Source organism: Pelodiscus sinensis, chromosome 13, assembly GCF_052426305.1.
Source record: "Pelodiscus sinensis isolate ZL-2025 chromosome 13, ASM5242630v1, whole genome shotgun sequence".
NCBI classification, from domain to species: domain Eukaryota; kingdom Metazoa; phylum Chordata; order Testudines; family Trionychidae; genus Pelodiscus; species Pelodiscus sinensis.
In genome coordinates this window covers 23,196,271-23,209,679 of record NC_143064.1, presented here as the reverse complement: position 1 = coordinate 23,209,679, position 13,409 = coordinate 23,196,271, and the positions used below count along the sequence as shown (strand labels likewise).

Below are 13,409 nucleotides of genomic sequence, written 5' to 3'. Positions count from 1 at the left end.
AAGATTTTTAGGCATTTGCTAACTGTTGTGGTAGGGGTCACCAATGCTAATGCTATGAGGTTGCATAGGGCATCGAATCTGTGCATGGGAAGAGTCGCTTTGGCTTTGACAGTATCAATATGTGCTCCTATAAACTCCTATGTCTGAGTGGGATCGAGTGTGGATTTCTCGTAGTTGATATGGAAGCCCAGGCAGAGCAGGAGGCTTGTGGTAGTCTTGATCGTGTCCCATGTCTCTTGAAAAGATGTGTCTTTTATAAGACAGCAGTCTAAGAATGGAAATATGACTTCCTGACAATGTAGGCATGCCACTACGACTGCTAGAGTTTTGGAAAACACTCTGGGAGCCACTGAAAGGCCAAAAGGGAGCACTCAGTATTGGTAATGGTGACGGTCAACCCATGAACTGCAGAAAATACCAGTGGGCAAGATGGATTGTTATGTGGAAATATGCATCGTGAAGGTCGAGAGCCGAAAGCCAATCCCCTTGATCCAATGCTGGAATTATTGTTGCTAGGATCACCATCTTGAAATGTTGGTAAGCGATGTGTTTGCTGAGCTTCCTTAGATCCAGAATGAGCCTCCATCCTCCATTCTTTTTCTGTGTTAGAAAATAAGTTGAGTAGAACCCTCAGCCATGGAACTCTGTTGGTACCAGTCCTATGGCACCTAATTGGAGGAGGTGAAGCACCTCTTCCTCAAGGAGAGTCTCATGAGAGGGGTCCCTGAAGAGAGATGGAATGGGAGGATGGATAGGACGACGAGAAATGGAAGTGATGGAGTAACCATGGTGGATGAGCTCTAGGACCCACTTGTCCGATGTTATTTGAGCCCACTGTTGAAAAAAGGGGCAGGGCCAGTGTTTGAATTGTGGATAATTGGGTGATTGTGTGACCACAAGGAAAGTATCTTTTTGGCTCCTGACCAAACCTTCAGATTTGCTGTTTGGATGCGGAAGGTTGGGCTGCTGCTGTTTGATGTTGTTGCTGGCATTAAGGCCTATGTCATTGGGGCCGTCATTTCTGTTGGAAGTCATACCTCGGTTGCTGTCTGTATTGCTCCTTGGGTCTCTGGTAGTTGGTTATCTGGCGCTCTTAAATGGGGGCTTGTATACCCCCAGGGTCCTTAGGGTGGTACGGGAGTCCTTCATCGAATGAAGTACTTAATCGGTTTTTGCAGCAAAGTGATTAGTTTTATCCAAGGGTAGGTCTTCGACTTTCTGCTGCAAATCTCTCAGAACCCAATGCTTGGAGACAGGATATTCTCCAGACCACAATAGCTAAGGTTGTGACGCATGCAGCTGTGTCTGCTACATCCATTGCGGACTGTAGTGTGGTGCAAGAAATTGTATGGCCCTCCTGCATAATGATGAAGAGGATAGGCCTCTTGTATTCACATAAGTAAATGTATAAGCTCTTGAAGCTTAAAGTAATTAGTATAATTCACTGCTCTAAGGAGCAGGGTGGCCGAGGAGTATGCTTTACGACCCATAATGTTATTTTTTTTGTGGCCCTTGTCCTTTGGTGTTGATCTAATATTGGGTTGTCTGGCTCTGTCTAACAGAATAGAGACTACCAGGTTGGTGGAGGGTGAATGGTATTTTCAGTCCACTCTTTTTTTGGTTGAAGTTGTGGATGCTGGGGTCTGCCAAATGTTGTCTGCTGGGTCCATAATAGCCTCGTCCATAGGGAGGGAGATCCTGGAGAAGGTAGGAGGTTGCAAGATTTGCACGAGGTGATGCTGTTTTTCCTAAACTTCCTGTAAATCTTGCTCTTGTGTTAATGCTACCCTTTTAAAAAGTTCTTGGAACCTTCGAGTCGTTGGTGGCATGGTGGTAGATATAAGCACCTCGTCTGGTGAGGATGAAGAATTATAAACAGGGGACCTGTCTTCACCCTTGGACAAAGAGTCCTCCATCTCAGTCTGGATTGGAGAATTAGGCGCTGTTATAGATGTCATGGATTGGGGAGAACGAGGTGGTTCGCTGGATGCTGTAGAAGGTGCAGTATAATGGCTCTTCCTATGAAGACGTGACTCCCATGATTGCCACTGCCCTGGGTAAGGGGGTGGCGGATATGTGAAATGATGCGCACACCAGGGTGGTAGATATGCGTATGTAATAAGCCCAGTGTCCTAGGATGGAGCTCTCTGTGTTGAGCTGGAATGTTGGGAAGAAAAACAGCTGCGTGGCTCCATGACAGCTTCGCTTGGGGAGTGAGACAAGATCAGTGATCTGCGTGAATGCACTGATTTTGTGGAGGAACCTGGAGATAACAGTGCCAGTGAAGGACGGCTCCTGTTAGGAGACTCATGTCGTAGATGTTCCTGGGATGGTATTGGGGTACGTGTGTTACTCAGTGTTGTTGGTGGTTGTTATAGGGTTGGGTAGAAGGGTCTTAGAACTTGGAAATGTGAGAAAACTGAAGAGAAATAATTAGGTTTTTTGTTGTTTTTCTACAGAAACAGCAGAAAGGAGAGAAGCTCTGTCTGCTGCCAAGGATGGTAGAGAAGGAACTGAGGGGCTGCGCTGCGCACACACCTAGCAGACACTAACGGCATGAGAGGGTGCCACAGCGCGGGCACAGCATGGTGGACAAAGCTAGAAAAATCTCCGGTCACTGGCACAAGGACTCACCAGCACCCAGAGTGGAGCATGCACGGGGACACTACATGAAGAAGAAATAGCTAATTGTCCAAGTTTCACATTTCCTGCCTAAGATACATTGACAGTGCTTGTAAAGATTGTGAAGTATTACAATATTTTCTATTTATATGGGATTTCTGAATTATTCACAATTTAAACTAATTATGAAAACTATACATTGAGCAAAATGATAACGAGATTACAGGACTAAGTATGTAGCAAGAGTAGATACAAATTTAGCGGTCCCAGACCTTAACATTTTTTTTAATTCAAAGGCAAGTATTTTACTATAATATTAAGTTACTTAAGTTAACATGGTGATAAAGTATTTACGTACCTGAACACATCCAGCTAACATCTCATACAGTATGTGAGCACGCTTCTTCATTACTCTAACATCTACCATAGTAGAGTCTGCGCACTGTCCATTCTGGATGGGATTTATAAACCGATTTCTGAATTCCTTAATTGATCCAAGCAAATTTTCCTTGATAAAATTAACCATGCAGTGATCTGAAAGAGAAAAAAAATCAACTCCAATTCTTTAAAATTAAAATTATATTCTTCAATAGTTTTTATTATAGTTGAAAACAAAATTATGGCAGTCAGTAGAGGCACGTATTTAGGGATGTTAGCGAGTTCTCAACTGGCTGCCACATACAGGGGCTGCTGCATTCAGTGCAAGTCAGAACCAAGGAGTCCTGGCTCTTGCTGGTCCAGGACGCTGCACCTCTGCATTTTTAATGTAGGAAGAGCCCAGCAGCACTTACTGTATTTAAAATTTAACATCACAGCACAGGTGGCTCCTGGAGCCAGAACAAGCTAGGACTGCTCAGTCTCAGCTCAAGCTGGCTCCTGGAGCAACCCCCGCTTCAAATCTGCAGAGCGGTCCTTATTGACTAATGGTGTAATCGATACAAACTGTATCAACTACAGGATTAGCCAGATAACCTCAATTTAACATCCTTACATTCATTACCAGATGAGTTCATTCTAAATTAACTAGACTTCTAAGAGTAACTTTGTATCAGAATTCTAGAGGAGTTTACGTAGCTAAAACATCTCTCATATGTTTATCCAAAAGGCAAACTAAAAAGTAATGAAAAGGTATTATATTCGCTATAAAGTGTGATCTCGTAACAACAGAACACATTTTCTCCTACATTAAAACTAAATATATTGTAATATTACTATGACACTGTTTTCTGCACTGACAATAGACACATTTACTTACATTCTATAAGATTATTCTGCAGCGGTGTTCCTGTAAGAATTATCCTCCTCCTGGATCGGATAGAATTCATAGCCTTAGAAACAGCAGAAGCTTCATTTTTTAATATGTGCCCTTCATCACATACAACGAAGTCGGGGCCTAGAAGAAAATCAAGATGTCTAATGCAATTAATTTTGTCATGGGTAATCTCTAGGAAGATGGCTATCTACAAGAATCTGACTTTGCTCTAGTAACAGGCAATTACATGCTATTTTAAAATAAAGTTCTCTAGATTCAAGGGCATTAAATCCCATATTTTTTACTTGCAAATGAATTCATAATAGTTGATTTTCCAAGAAACAGTGTAGTGATGAAGAGGATTAAGCAAAAAGTTTTACAGTATATTCCTATTAAAAAAGTTTCAACATACATTAGAGACACAAGATGGATGAGATAATGTGTTTTATTGAACCTGAGGAAGAGCCTGTGTAGTTCAAAAGCTTGTCTCTCTCTCCAACAGAAGTTGGTCCAATAAAAGGTATTACCTCACCCACTTTGTTTCTTTAATATCCTAGGATTGACATGGCTAAAACAACACTGTAAAACACATTAGTGATGCACGTTTTTCTTGTGAAATGTCATAAGCACACATTTTAAGAGTCAGATTACACTGCCATCTATTGGTAACTTATAAGAGAACCAAAGTCCAACAGCAGTTGGACATATGAAAAACATTTTCCACTTGCAAGAGTTCTAAATTCAGTCCATCTCCTTAAATGGACAGTTTAATTTCTACTCTGACTCCTTACATTAACAATGAACAACACTGTGGTGCCTTAAAAACTAACAAAAATATGTGTAGCATCATGAGCTTTCATGGGCACAACCCACTTCTGCAGATGAGATGATCTTAAGTGGGGGAGAAAAAGGGGGACCCTAAGAATAAGAAAGGAGAGAAGAAAGAAAAAATGTTACCTGTCACACTTACCTGGATCAACCAGAGCCTTGTTAAATATTTCCTTAAGTTTTCTACTTTTCACATTCCTGCCTTGTGCAAGATTACGGTACATCTCATAGCCTATGATCATAACTCCTCCATCTTCCTGCCATCGCTGCAGCATATAGGATCTTTCTTGAGGGCGTTTTACAGTTGCTAGTTCAGAGACCTTTCAAGAGAGAAAACTGGATGTTGGACTCTGCTTTTAACCAAGACAAAACAGAAGCCTTGCAGAATACCACTTAACTTTTACATACCTAGATCATCCCTACAATATTAATACAATATCTATGGTGTACTTTGAATGGGTAAGTTTATTACAATTACTCAAACTGTTCAGCTACATAAAGGACAAAAAAAGAAGTCTTAAAAAATGAAATACCTCTAGTTTCTCATCATCTTCTAAACCTTCTTGCCATTTTTCAAACTCATTCAGCCAGTTCAAGGCAGTGTTCAGTGGACACACCACCAGAGCGGTGCTAAAATCCAATTTATCACACAACAGAACTGTATGGAGAAAACTCACCACCTGTAAGAGGAACCAAGCAAACTACTAATTAGCATGAGAATAGTTAAGTGGAAAAAATGTTTCACATTCACATCCAACTTTCCTTTCCTCTAAATAATGCATAAAGTGCATAAACACTATTCTTCCTACCCAAACAGTCTCTCTCTTTTTGGGGGAGTATTAGCTAAACAACTCACTTTTCTACTTTAAACAATCTCCTTCAGTCCTCTCATTTTCAAGTCTAACTATCTCTGGAATTGGGTGCATCTCAAATTTCCTTTGCTGGTTAACTTACAACATACCATTTATTATTCTGTGCATGAAATAGGTCCTCAAAACTTCTTCATTTATTCACTGCTTCCTAATTTTTGATATCTCCAACTAGTTGAGCCATTTCTCAAACATAAAAATCCTTTCACAATTTCATTAATTATTTTTGTAATGTTTTCAAGATTCTATTAGGTCATGTTCAAGGTTCCTTGCTTCCTCAATGAGAATAAACCAAATTCCTTATGAAGAAAGATTAGAGTTTCTTGAAACTTGGCACCAAACTTGCATTACATACTGTCCAATTTAACAATTTCTTCAATATGGTGACCACTTCTAAACACCATATAACAGTTCATTACACATTTCAGGACTGTGCTTCAAATATACAACATTCAATGGACACTGGGCAGCCCTTGGACTACGTTATGTGTCATCAATAAGGGGAGAACTAGCAGATTTGTTCTTTGCTATTAACATCTTATGCTAAAAATATTCAATCAGGAAAGGAAAGAGTGCCTAAAAACATTGGTCATTGAAGCCATCAGGTGACTTTGAGTACTCATTTTCTTCTCTGCTCTTTACCTGACTTTCATCTCCTTGTTAAACTATTGCAAGTCATTGTATAAAATCTCTTAAGATCTGCCTAAATCTGTTTCTTACAATTGGAGCACAAAATAAACATCTAAAAGTTAGAGAGAAGTACTGAAAAATAATTGAAAAAATGGGGGGGAAATCAATTTCATTAGGATTATTAAGAATGCCCATAAAGACACAATGCATGTTTGTTACTGGCCTTCTTTTCAATTATAAGAAAATTACGTACATTAACTCCTTAATCATGTGAACAGTTATACGTGACAGAGAAAACGAAGTTTTCTGCTGTGAAAATATTTTGTAATGATATATAATTGTCAACTGAAAGAAGAGAGTTATCAGATATCCAACAGCACATTTGTCATATTAATACACTCCAATATTTTGCAATGTCTAGTATTAGGTACTAAAGCTTTGCTTAAAAGTTAGATTATGCCTAATTCAGAATTGGGTGCTTTCAGAAATATTAAAGTCGATTTCAGGAATTGCTATGGTTCCACATAAATCTTATGTCTTAAAACTGACAAAATAATCACGTGCACATATCCATAAATGCTGATACTCTTAGAAGCATTGTATTTTCCAAAAGGCTGCTCCTTCTAAAGACAAGTCTCTTCAAATTGGATACAAGACTATTATTTTAATATATTAAACCCTATACTGCATCCGAGTTGCCCAACTTTAATACAACTTCCCCTTCAGAAAATAAGGACTAAATCGCTACAGAATTCTGCTATAGTAACATCGCAAATGAAATCACTGACTGAACAGACAGGTATCTCAGACGTATCCAGGGGATAAGCCAAGAGCCACTGAGGAAAGGAACCAATTTAAATAGCGCACACATTGAAGAAGGAATGTATCAGAGAGCACAGCCTACTTGAAAAGTAAGAGTAATATTAAATACATTCAGAATATGGGTTTTAAATCCATCACAATGCCTGGGTCTGTAAGTTTCCAAGGTGTGCCCCTCAACTTAGGTTCAAGTTGTCTACAGTGACCCTGGTGAGAACGGTGTTGGGGTTGGTCCACCACTGCAGCATGGTGACAAGTGCAGAGGGAACGGGGACAACACTGTCCAGGTAATCTGTGGCCGAGATGTAAATTGTGGACAATCACTGTTGAAGGGGCTTCATATGGAATCTTGCAAAGCCTATAACATATGTACATGCTGCCATTTGGCCCAGAAGACAGACATGTGCATGCCGTAACAAGGGGGAACTTGAGGGGGTCTGGAATTAAGTTTATCATCTGCAATCTTTCATGGTGGACAGATGCCCTTGTGTGGATGGAGTCAAGAACTGCTTTGATGAACTCTATCCTTTGGATGGTAACTAATGTCAATTTCTCTTTGTTTATCATCAGGCTGAGATGCGTGTCCATTTCCAGCTGCATCACTATGGCATTCTAAACTGGAGACCTGAAGATACAAGACATCTTGTGCTGCCTGCAGGGCCTCTGGGGTTGACAGCATTTCTAAGTGCCAGATCCCTATGCTGCCATCCAGAGTGGCTGATGCATACCTAGCAGGGCTGTCCTGCTCACCAGACACTGAACCCCTAACTCCCACTTGGAGGGGGAAGAGCTACTCTTCTTGGGTCCAGGCTCATCTCCAGCCCAAACCTTGCACTGGCAAGAGAAGGGAATGTCCTCTGCTGGGCTGCTTCTTCTTAGGAGCCAGTGTTAGAGTTGCGAGGGTGGCTTCGCCAAAAGGTCTATGCAGAGAACCCAGCCAGACGTGGTGGTGCTGTGTGCCTAACCCAATCAGTATTGGTTTGGTTCCAGGGTCTGCGCCAACTTCATCAGCAAAGCTTTAAGCCTGATATCCTACTCTTTTTTGGTGCATGGCTTAAAGCTTTTGCAAACATGACACCTGTCACTAATATAGACCTCGAACAGCCAAGGCAGCTGGTAGGAGGAGCACTGACCAAGATAGGCTTTCTGCACACTAAACTTTAATTTAAACACCAAGAGAAAGAAAACTACTAAAACAACTATATACAGAAAAAATGTGTACGAACAAGGAAAGGCAAAGACTCTGCTAGAGTAAAGGAGCATTCTGAATACGGCACTGGTGATTAGAAGGAACCATGGGTGAGGGAAGCCTCTTATATTGTGCCAGAGCCAGTCCCCTATGGATACCAGTAAGGGAAAAACTTCTGGCACTGGTTCCTGTGGTAAGCACACACCCTAACATGAAATGGACATGAGTAAGCACTTCAGCAACATATTTTATACATGACAAATACATATTCACTCAAAATCTTTCAGAAAAGAGAATCAATCTCTACCAACATGCACTCCCTCTTTCTAGCAACCTCATCAGACCACTGGCCAGGAGAAGGGGTGGGTCTTGTACCATGCCCTGAAAGCCATTAAACTTGGCTTCTGGTTGGACCAGCTGAGATCATGCATTCCAGTGTACAAGACATGCTTCTCCAAAAGTCCTTTGCCACTTACCTGCAAAGTTTTCCCCAGACCCATGCAGTGGGCAAGAATGCATCCAGAACCTGCAGACTTCTTTGTTTTTTTCACAGATTCACAACAGCAATCCCACATGAACTGAACACCTAGAGAGAATTTTTAACAGCTCCTTTAAAAATACTAAACATTTTAAATTTACTAAAGGACTTGTCTGAAAAAAATATTCTATATAAAAATTAGTAATAAGATTAAGGCATTTCCAACACAATAAAATAAAAACCCAAGTTAGCAGAATTTCCTTTCCCAAGTAATTGTACATAAGACACCAAATCAACATATAATCCCTGCCAGTACAAGAAAAAAAAAAGTTCAGTTAACATAATTCTCTTATTTTCTTACCATCTACTTGATGTGGTTTCAGTTTGGTAACTATGTTTCTGTGAACCTGTACCATAGGTTCTTTGGTTTCTTCATCTTCATCTAAAACCAGTTTAGTTGTGATAGGACACTTTAGAGGCGAAGCATCTTCTATTTCTATCACCTGGAAACAAACAACATAATGCATCCTAGGAATGCTTTGCAAATGACTAACTCGGGCCCTTTTGAAACACACACTTCAATGAAATAGCAATGCTCCTATTTGCTCAATTCAGAAGGAAATATTTTAAGCTCTACTACCCCTCAGATCTCAGTTCAAGATTTATCTCCATAAAAAAATCATTTGAGCCACTAAACAATAGTTCCATAGTTACTGATCTCTAACCTTAAACAGAAGAGCCTTATTATGCAGCAAATTATTAGTTTAAGTGTAATTGGATGATTCATGGTTTGACTGTCCCTTTTAGGGCTATCAGATAGTACATATATTTTGTGAATGTGGCCCACATAACAGAAAGAGCTGCATACTTGGTAAATAGGTTGAGAACCACTATTTTAAGATGCCTGACTACTAATCCTTACTAGTTTTAAGGGAACAGTCATCCTATTACACATGGTTACAAAATCTATACCTTTTAAACATTACAAATTCCTTACCGTCAGCTAAATTGATTATGTCTTTCCACACTATCAGCAATTAAACTTTCAAACAGTATCTCATACAAGGCTAAAAATAAATGAGACGTACCTCTCTTAATTTTTCTCTCTCTCTTTCTCTTTCTGCAATACGTTTTCTTCTCTCTTCCTCCTCCTTCAATGCATTCTGCGTTTCTGTTCTAAGCTTATCATCTTTAAGAATCTTTCGTATTTTCTTCCGGCCTTTTCCAGGAGATTTTGAATCATTGTCATCTTCATCCTCAGAATTACTCTATTGCAATTCAAAATAATTAATCATTAGTATAAAATCTGAAATACAAGGACTAGTATAATCTTGATTTATGAACAAGTGATCAAACTTTCTGACACACAGTTCTTACCTAAACAGAAAAAAGAGTTTTCAAACTCAGTTATCAAGCAACACCTTGCGTTGACAGTTTAACACATTTGTAAAACATAGCTTACATGATTTTAAACAATGTTAAGGAGTGTTTTCAAATGACATTGCTAACAATTAAAAAAGAACTTGCTTTCTCTTCAACTACACATATCCATGCTTCTGCAACCAGCAATTTCAGTTGTGGTAACAAAAGGGAAACTTATAATACTTTCCTCCTCGTTATTTCTTTCATTACTGCTACACAATGTAGTACAGCCAGGGAAATCCTACAAGACCTGGGTTAACTCCTCTTCACTCCAGCTATTGCCACTGGTCAGGTGTATAATGACACTTCCAAGTTTGGATAAGAAATTCCACTGTACCTAAAAGCCATAGTTGTGTGCCTTCACTGAATTCCAAACTGCACCTGGTTTTAGTTTCTATGAATGGAATTTTATCTAGCCTACTCAAAGTGTTTTGTCATTTAAGAAGAGAGAGTTACTCACCTAACGGAGGTTCTTCGAAATGTGTGCCCCCATGGGTGCTCCACTCTTGGTGCTGGTGCGTCCTCACGCCAGCGACTGGAAATTTTTCTAACAGTGTCCCGCTGCACCGTGCGCAGACCCTGGCACCTCCTCATGCCATTGGTGTCCATTAGCCATGTGCACAGTGTGGCTCCTTCGGTTCCTTCTCTAGCCTTGCTAGTAGAGCATGGGGCTCCAAAGCAGGGGAAGGGGGAAGGATAGTGGAGCACCTACGGGGACAAGCATCTCGAAGAACCACCATTGCACAAGATGAGTAACTCTTTCTTCTTCGTGGATTGATATCTCCATGGTTGCTGCACTCTGGGTGACTATAAAGCAGTGGTTGAATCATGGAGGTGGGCTTGGAGCCCTGCCATTGATGATAGCACTGCATGTCCAACAGCCATAGATGAAGCAATGGACAATTCAAGTGCGTAATGCTTTGCAATTGTGTGGTCTGATTACCAAGTGGCTGCTTTGCAAATGTCCTGGAGAAAAGCGGTTGTAGAGGCCAGGGCCCTAGTCAAGTTGGCAGTGATGGTGTCTGGTGGTTCTTTGTTGTGGACGATGTAGCATGTGTGGATGCATGATGAAATCCACTTTGAAATCCTCTGAGAAGAGACAGCTTGGCCCTTGGAACGCTCAGCAAAGAATAAGAACAGTCTAGGGATATCTCCACAATTTTGTTCGATGTAGAACATGACCGTTCTGCAGATGTCGAGGGTATGCCTTGCAGCTTCGGATCGATCAGTGTGCGGCTTGGGGAAGAAAGCAGGTAACTTTGTGAGTTTGTTAATGTGGAAGGGAGAAGGGACCTTCGGGAGGAATTTAGGGTGGGGCCAAAGCGTCACACTGTCCTTACTGAAAATTGTAGGGGCGGGGGAGGGTCCATCCATTAGAGGAGTGAGCTCTCCCACCTTCCTGCTGGAGGTTATGGCGTCTTGAAAGGCAATCTTCATGGATAGCGTAGCCACGAGCAGGTTGCTAGAGGCTCAAAGGGCAGCCTTGTCAAGCTCTTCAGGACATGATGAAGATTCTAGATAGGGACTGGTGGGCAAACCGATGGGAAAGTGTTCTATAGGCTCATTGGTAGTATGATGAAAGGTCGCTACAACTGCTTCATGTACCGTAACCTTACTAAAAGAGAGGCTAGACTCCCTTAGATGCAAAATTAGGGGAACGGGGGTGATTTCAGGAAGCATGTGGTGGCTACGTATGAGCCACTTGGAGAATCTAGTCCATTTGTAAACTTAAGTTTTTCTGGTGGACTCTCTCCTACTGTTGATATTTGTTTCACTCATTCTGAACAGGTGTTCTTAGCATTTTGGAACCACGAAGGAGCCATGCGTGGAGGTAGATTTTGTGCAGTTCGGGACAGAGAATTCTGTCATGATGTTGAGTAAGAAGACTGCATTGCGGGAGCAAAAGTGTATGAATCCGTTATTGTCATTCTGCACTGGTAAGGGAACCATGTTTGTCTCAACTAAGCTGATGCGCTGAGAATCACATGGGCTTGTTCTGCTCTGATTTTGGCAATGATCTTGTAGAGCAAGGGGAGGAGTGGGAATGCGTAGAGTAAAGGCGCATCCCATTTGATGGAGAAAGCGTCTTCCAGGGAATCCTTTTATAGGGCTGCTCTGGAGCAAAAGAGATGGCATTTGCGGTTGGCTCTGGTTGTGAAGAGGTCTGTCTCTGGCTGCCACCATTGGCAGAAAAAGTGACTGAGGGCTTGTGTGTTTATCTCCCATTCGTGATGGTCATAGAACTTGTGGCTGAGCGCGTCCACTGTGATGTTTAGTATTCCTGGGAGGTAAGTGGAAATGGAGGTTATTTGGAGGTTGTTGAACTGTAGATGATTGGTTGACGGTCTGACCACAGAGAGAATGTCTTTCCGGCTCTCAACCAAACCTTCAGATCTGCTGTTTTGATGCAGAAGGTTAGGATGTTGAGGATTGATGCTCTTATTGATGTTGGGGTCCACATCGTTGGGGCATGTGTTCCTGACTTAAACACTTCATCTGTTTTTGCAGCAAACAGGCTGGTCTTGTTGAAGGGGGGGATCCCTGACTTTTTGCTGCAGATCCCTCGGTACTCATGATGCTTGAAGCCACAATATCCTGTGCATCACAATAGCAGAGGCTGTAACGCGGGTAGCAGTGTGGGCGATGTCCATTGTGGACTGTAATGCCATACAGGAGATCGTGTAGCCTTCCTGCATGACACTGAGAAGGACTGGCTTCTTATATTCAGGTGGAAATTGTACGAGCTCCTGCAACTTGGAATAATTGGAGTAATCGTAGTCTGCCAGCCTCGCAGTATAATTTGCTGCCTTAAAGATCAAGATGATCTTTGTCCTGTGGCAAAGACCTCATATTAGGCAGTCTCATATTGTGTCTGACCAAGTCAACCACTAGGGAATTTGGGGGAGGATGAGTAAAGAAGTCGTCCATGCCTTTTAATATAATAAAATACTTGTGGGTCAGCCCTCTTTTTAATGGGAGTTATAGGCGCCAGAGTTTGCTAGATGTTTTCGGCAGGGTCCATAATGGCCTTATTCCTGGGGAGGACAATCCTGGAAGACATGGGGAGCTGTAAGGTTCACAAGAGGCATTATTGTTTCTCCTGGAGCTCCTGCAGGTCCCGTTCCTGCGTTACGGCAATCCTTTAAAAAAGTTCTTGAAACTTTTTAGAATTGTCGGGTGGACACAGAGTGCTAGAGATAGCCACCTCATTCGATGAAGAAGAAGAATTGTGCAGGGGGGACCTGTCCTCCCCTTCAGAGAGGGAGTCCTCAACATCAGTTTGGATAGGCTATGGGGAAT

At 41.5% G+C, this 13,409-nt stretch overlaps 1 protein-coding gene across 7 annotated transcripts in view; it reads right to left on the bottom strand.

The window, feature by feature from the left end:
• The window catches only part of ATRX (ATRX chromatin remodeler), a 203,891-nt gene that overhangs the window by 71,707 nt on the left and 118,775 nt on the right, over positions 1–13,409 (bottom strand). For all 7 annotated transcript variants that reach the window (XM_089781856.1, XM_006136187.5, XM_006136189.5 and 4 more), the window contains 7 exons: positions 9,776–9,955; positions 9,049–9,190; positions 8,686–8,795; positions 5,236–5,382; positions 4,845–5,022; positions 3,878–4,015; positions 2,981–3,156 (listed from right to left, as the gene is read on the bottom strand). In XM_089781856.1, the coding sequence (XP_089637982.1) occupies positions 2,981–3,156; positions 3,878–4,015; positions 4,845–5,022; positions 5,236–5,382; positions 8,686–8,795; positions 9,049–9,190; positions 9,776–9,955 (1,071 nt within the window). The remainder of the gene's footprint in view (positions 1–2,980; positions 3,157–3,877; positions 4,016–4,844; positions 5,023–5,235; positions 5,383–8,685; positions 8,796–9,048; positions 9,191–9,775; positions 9,956–13,409) is intronic.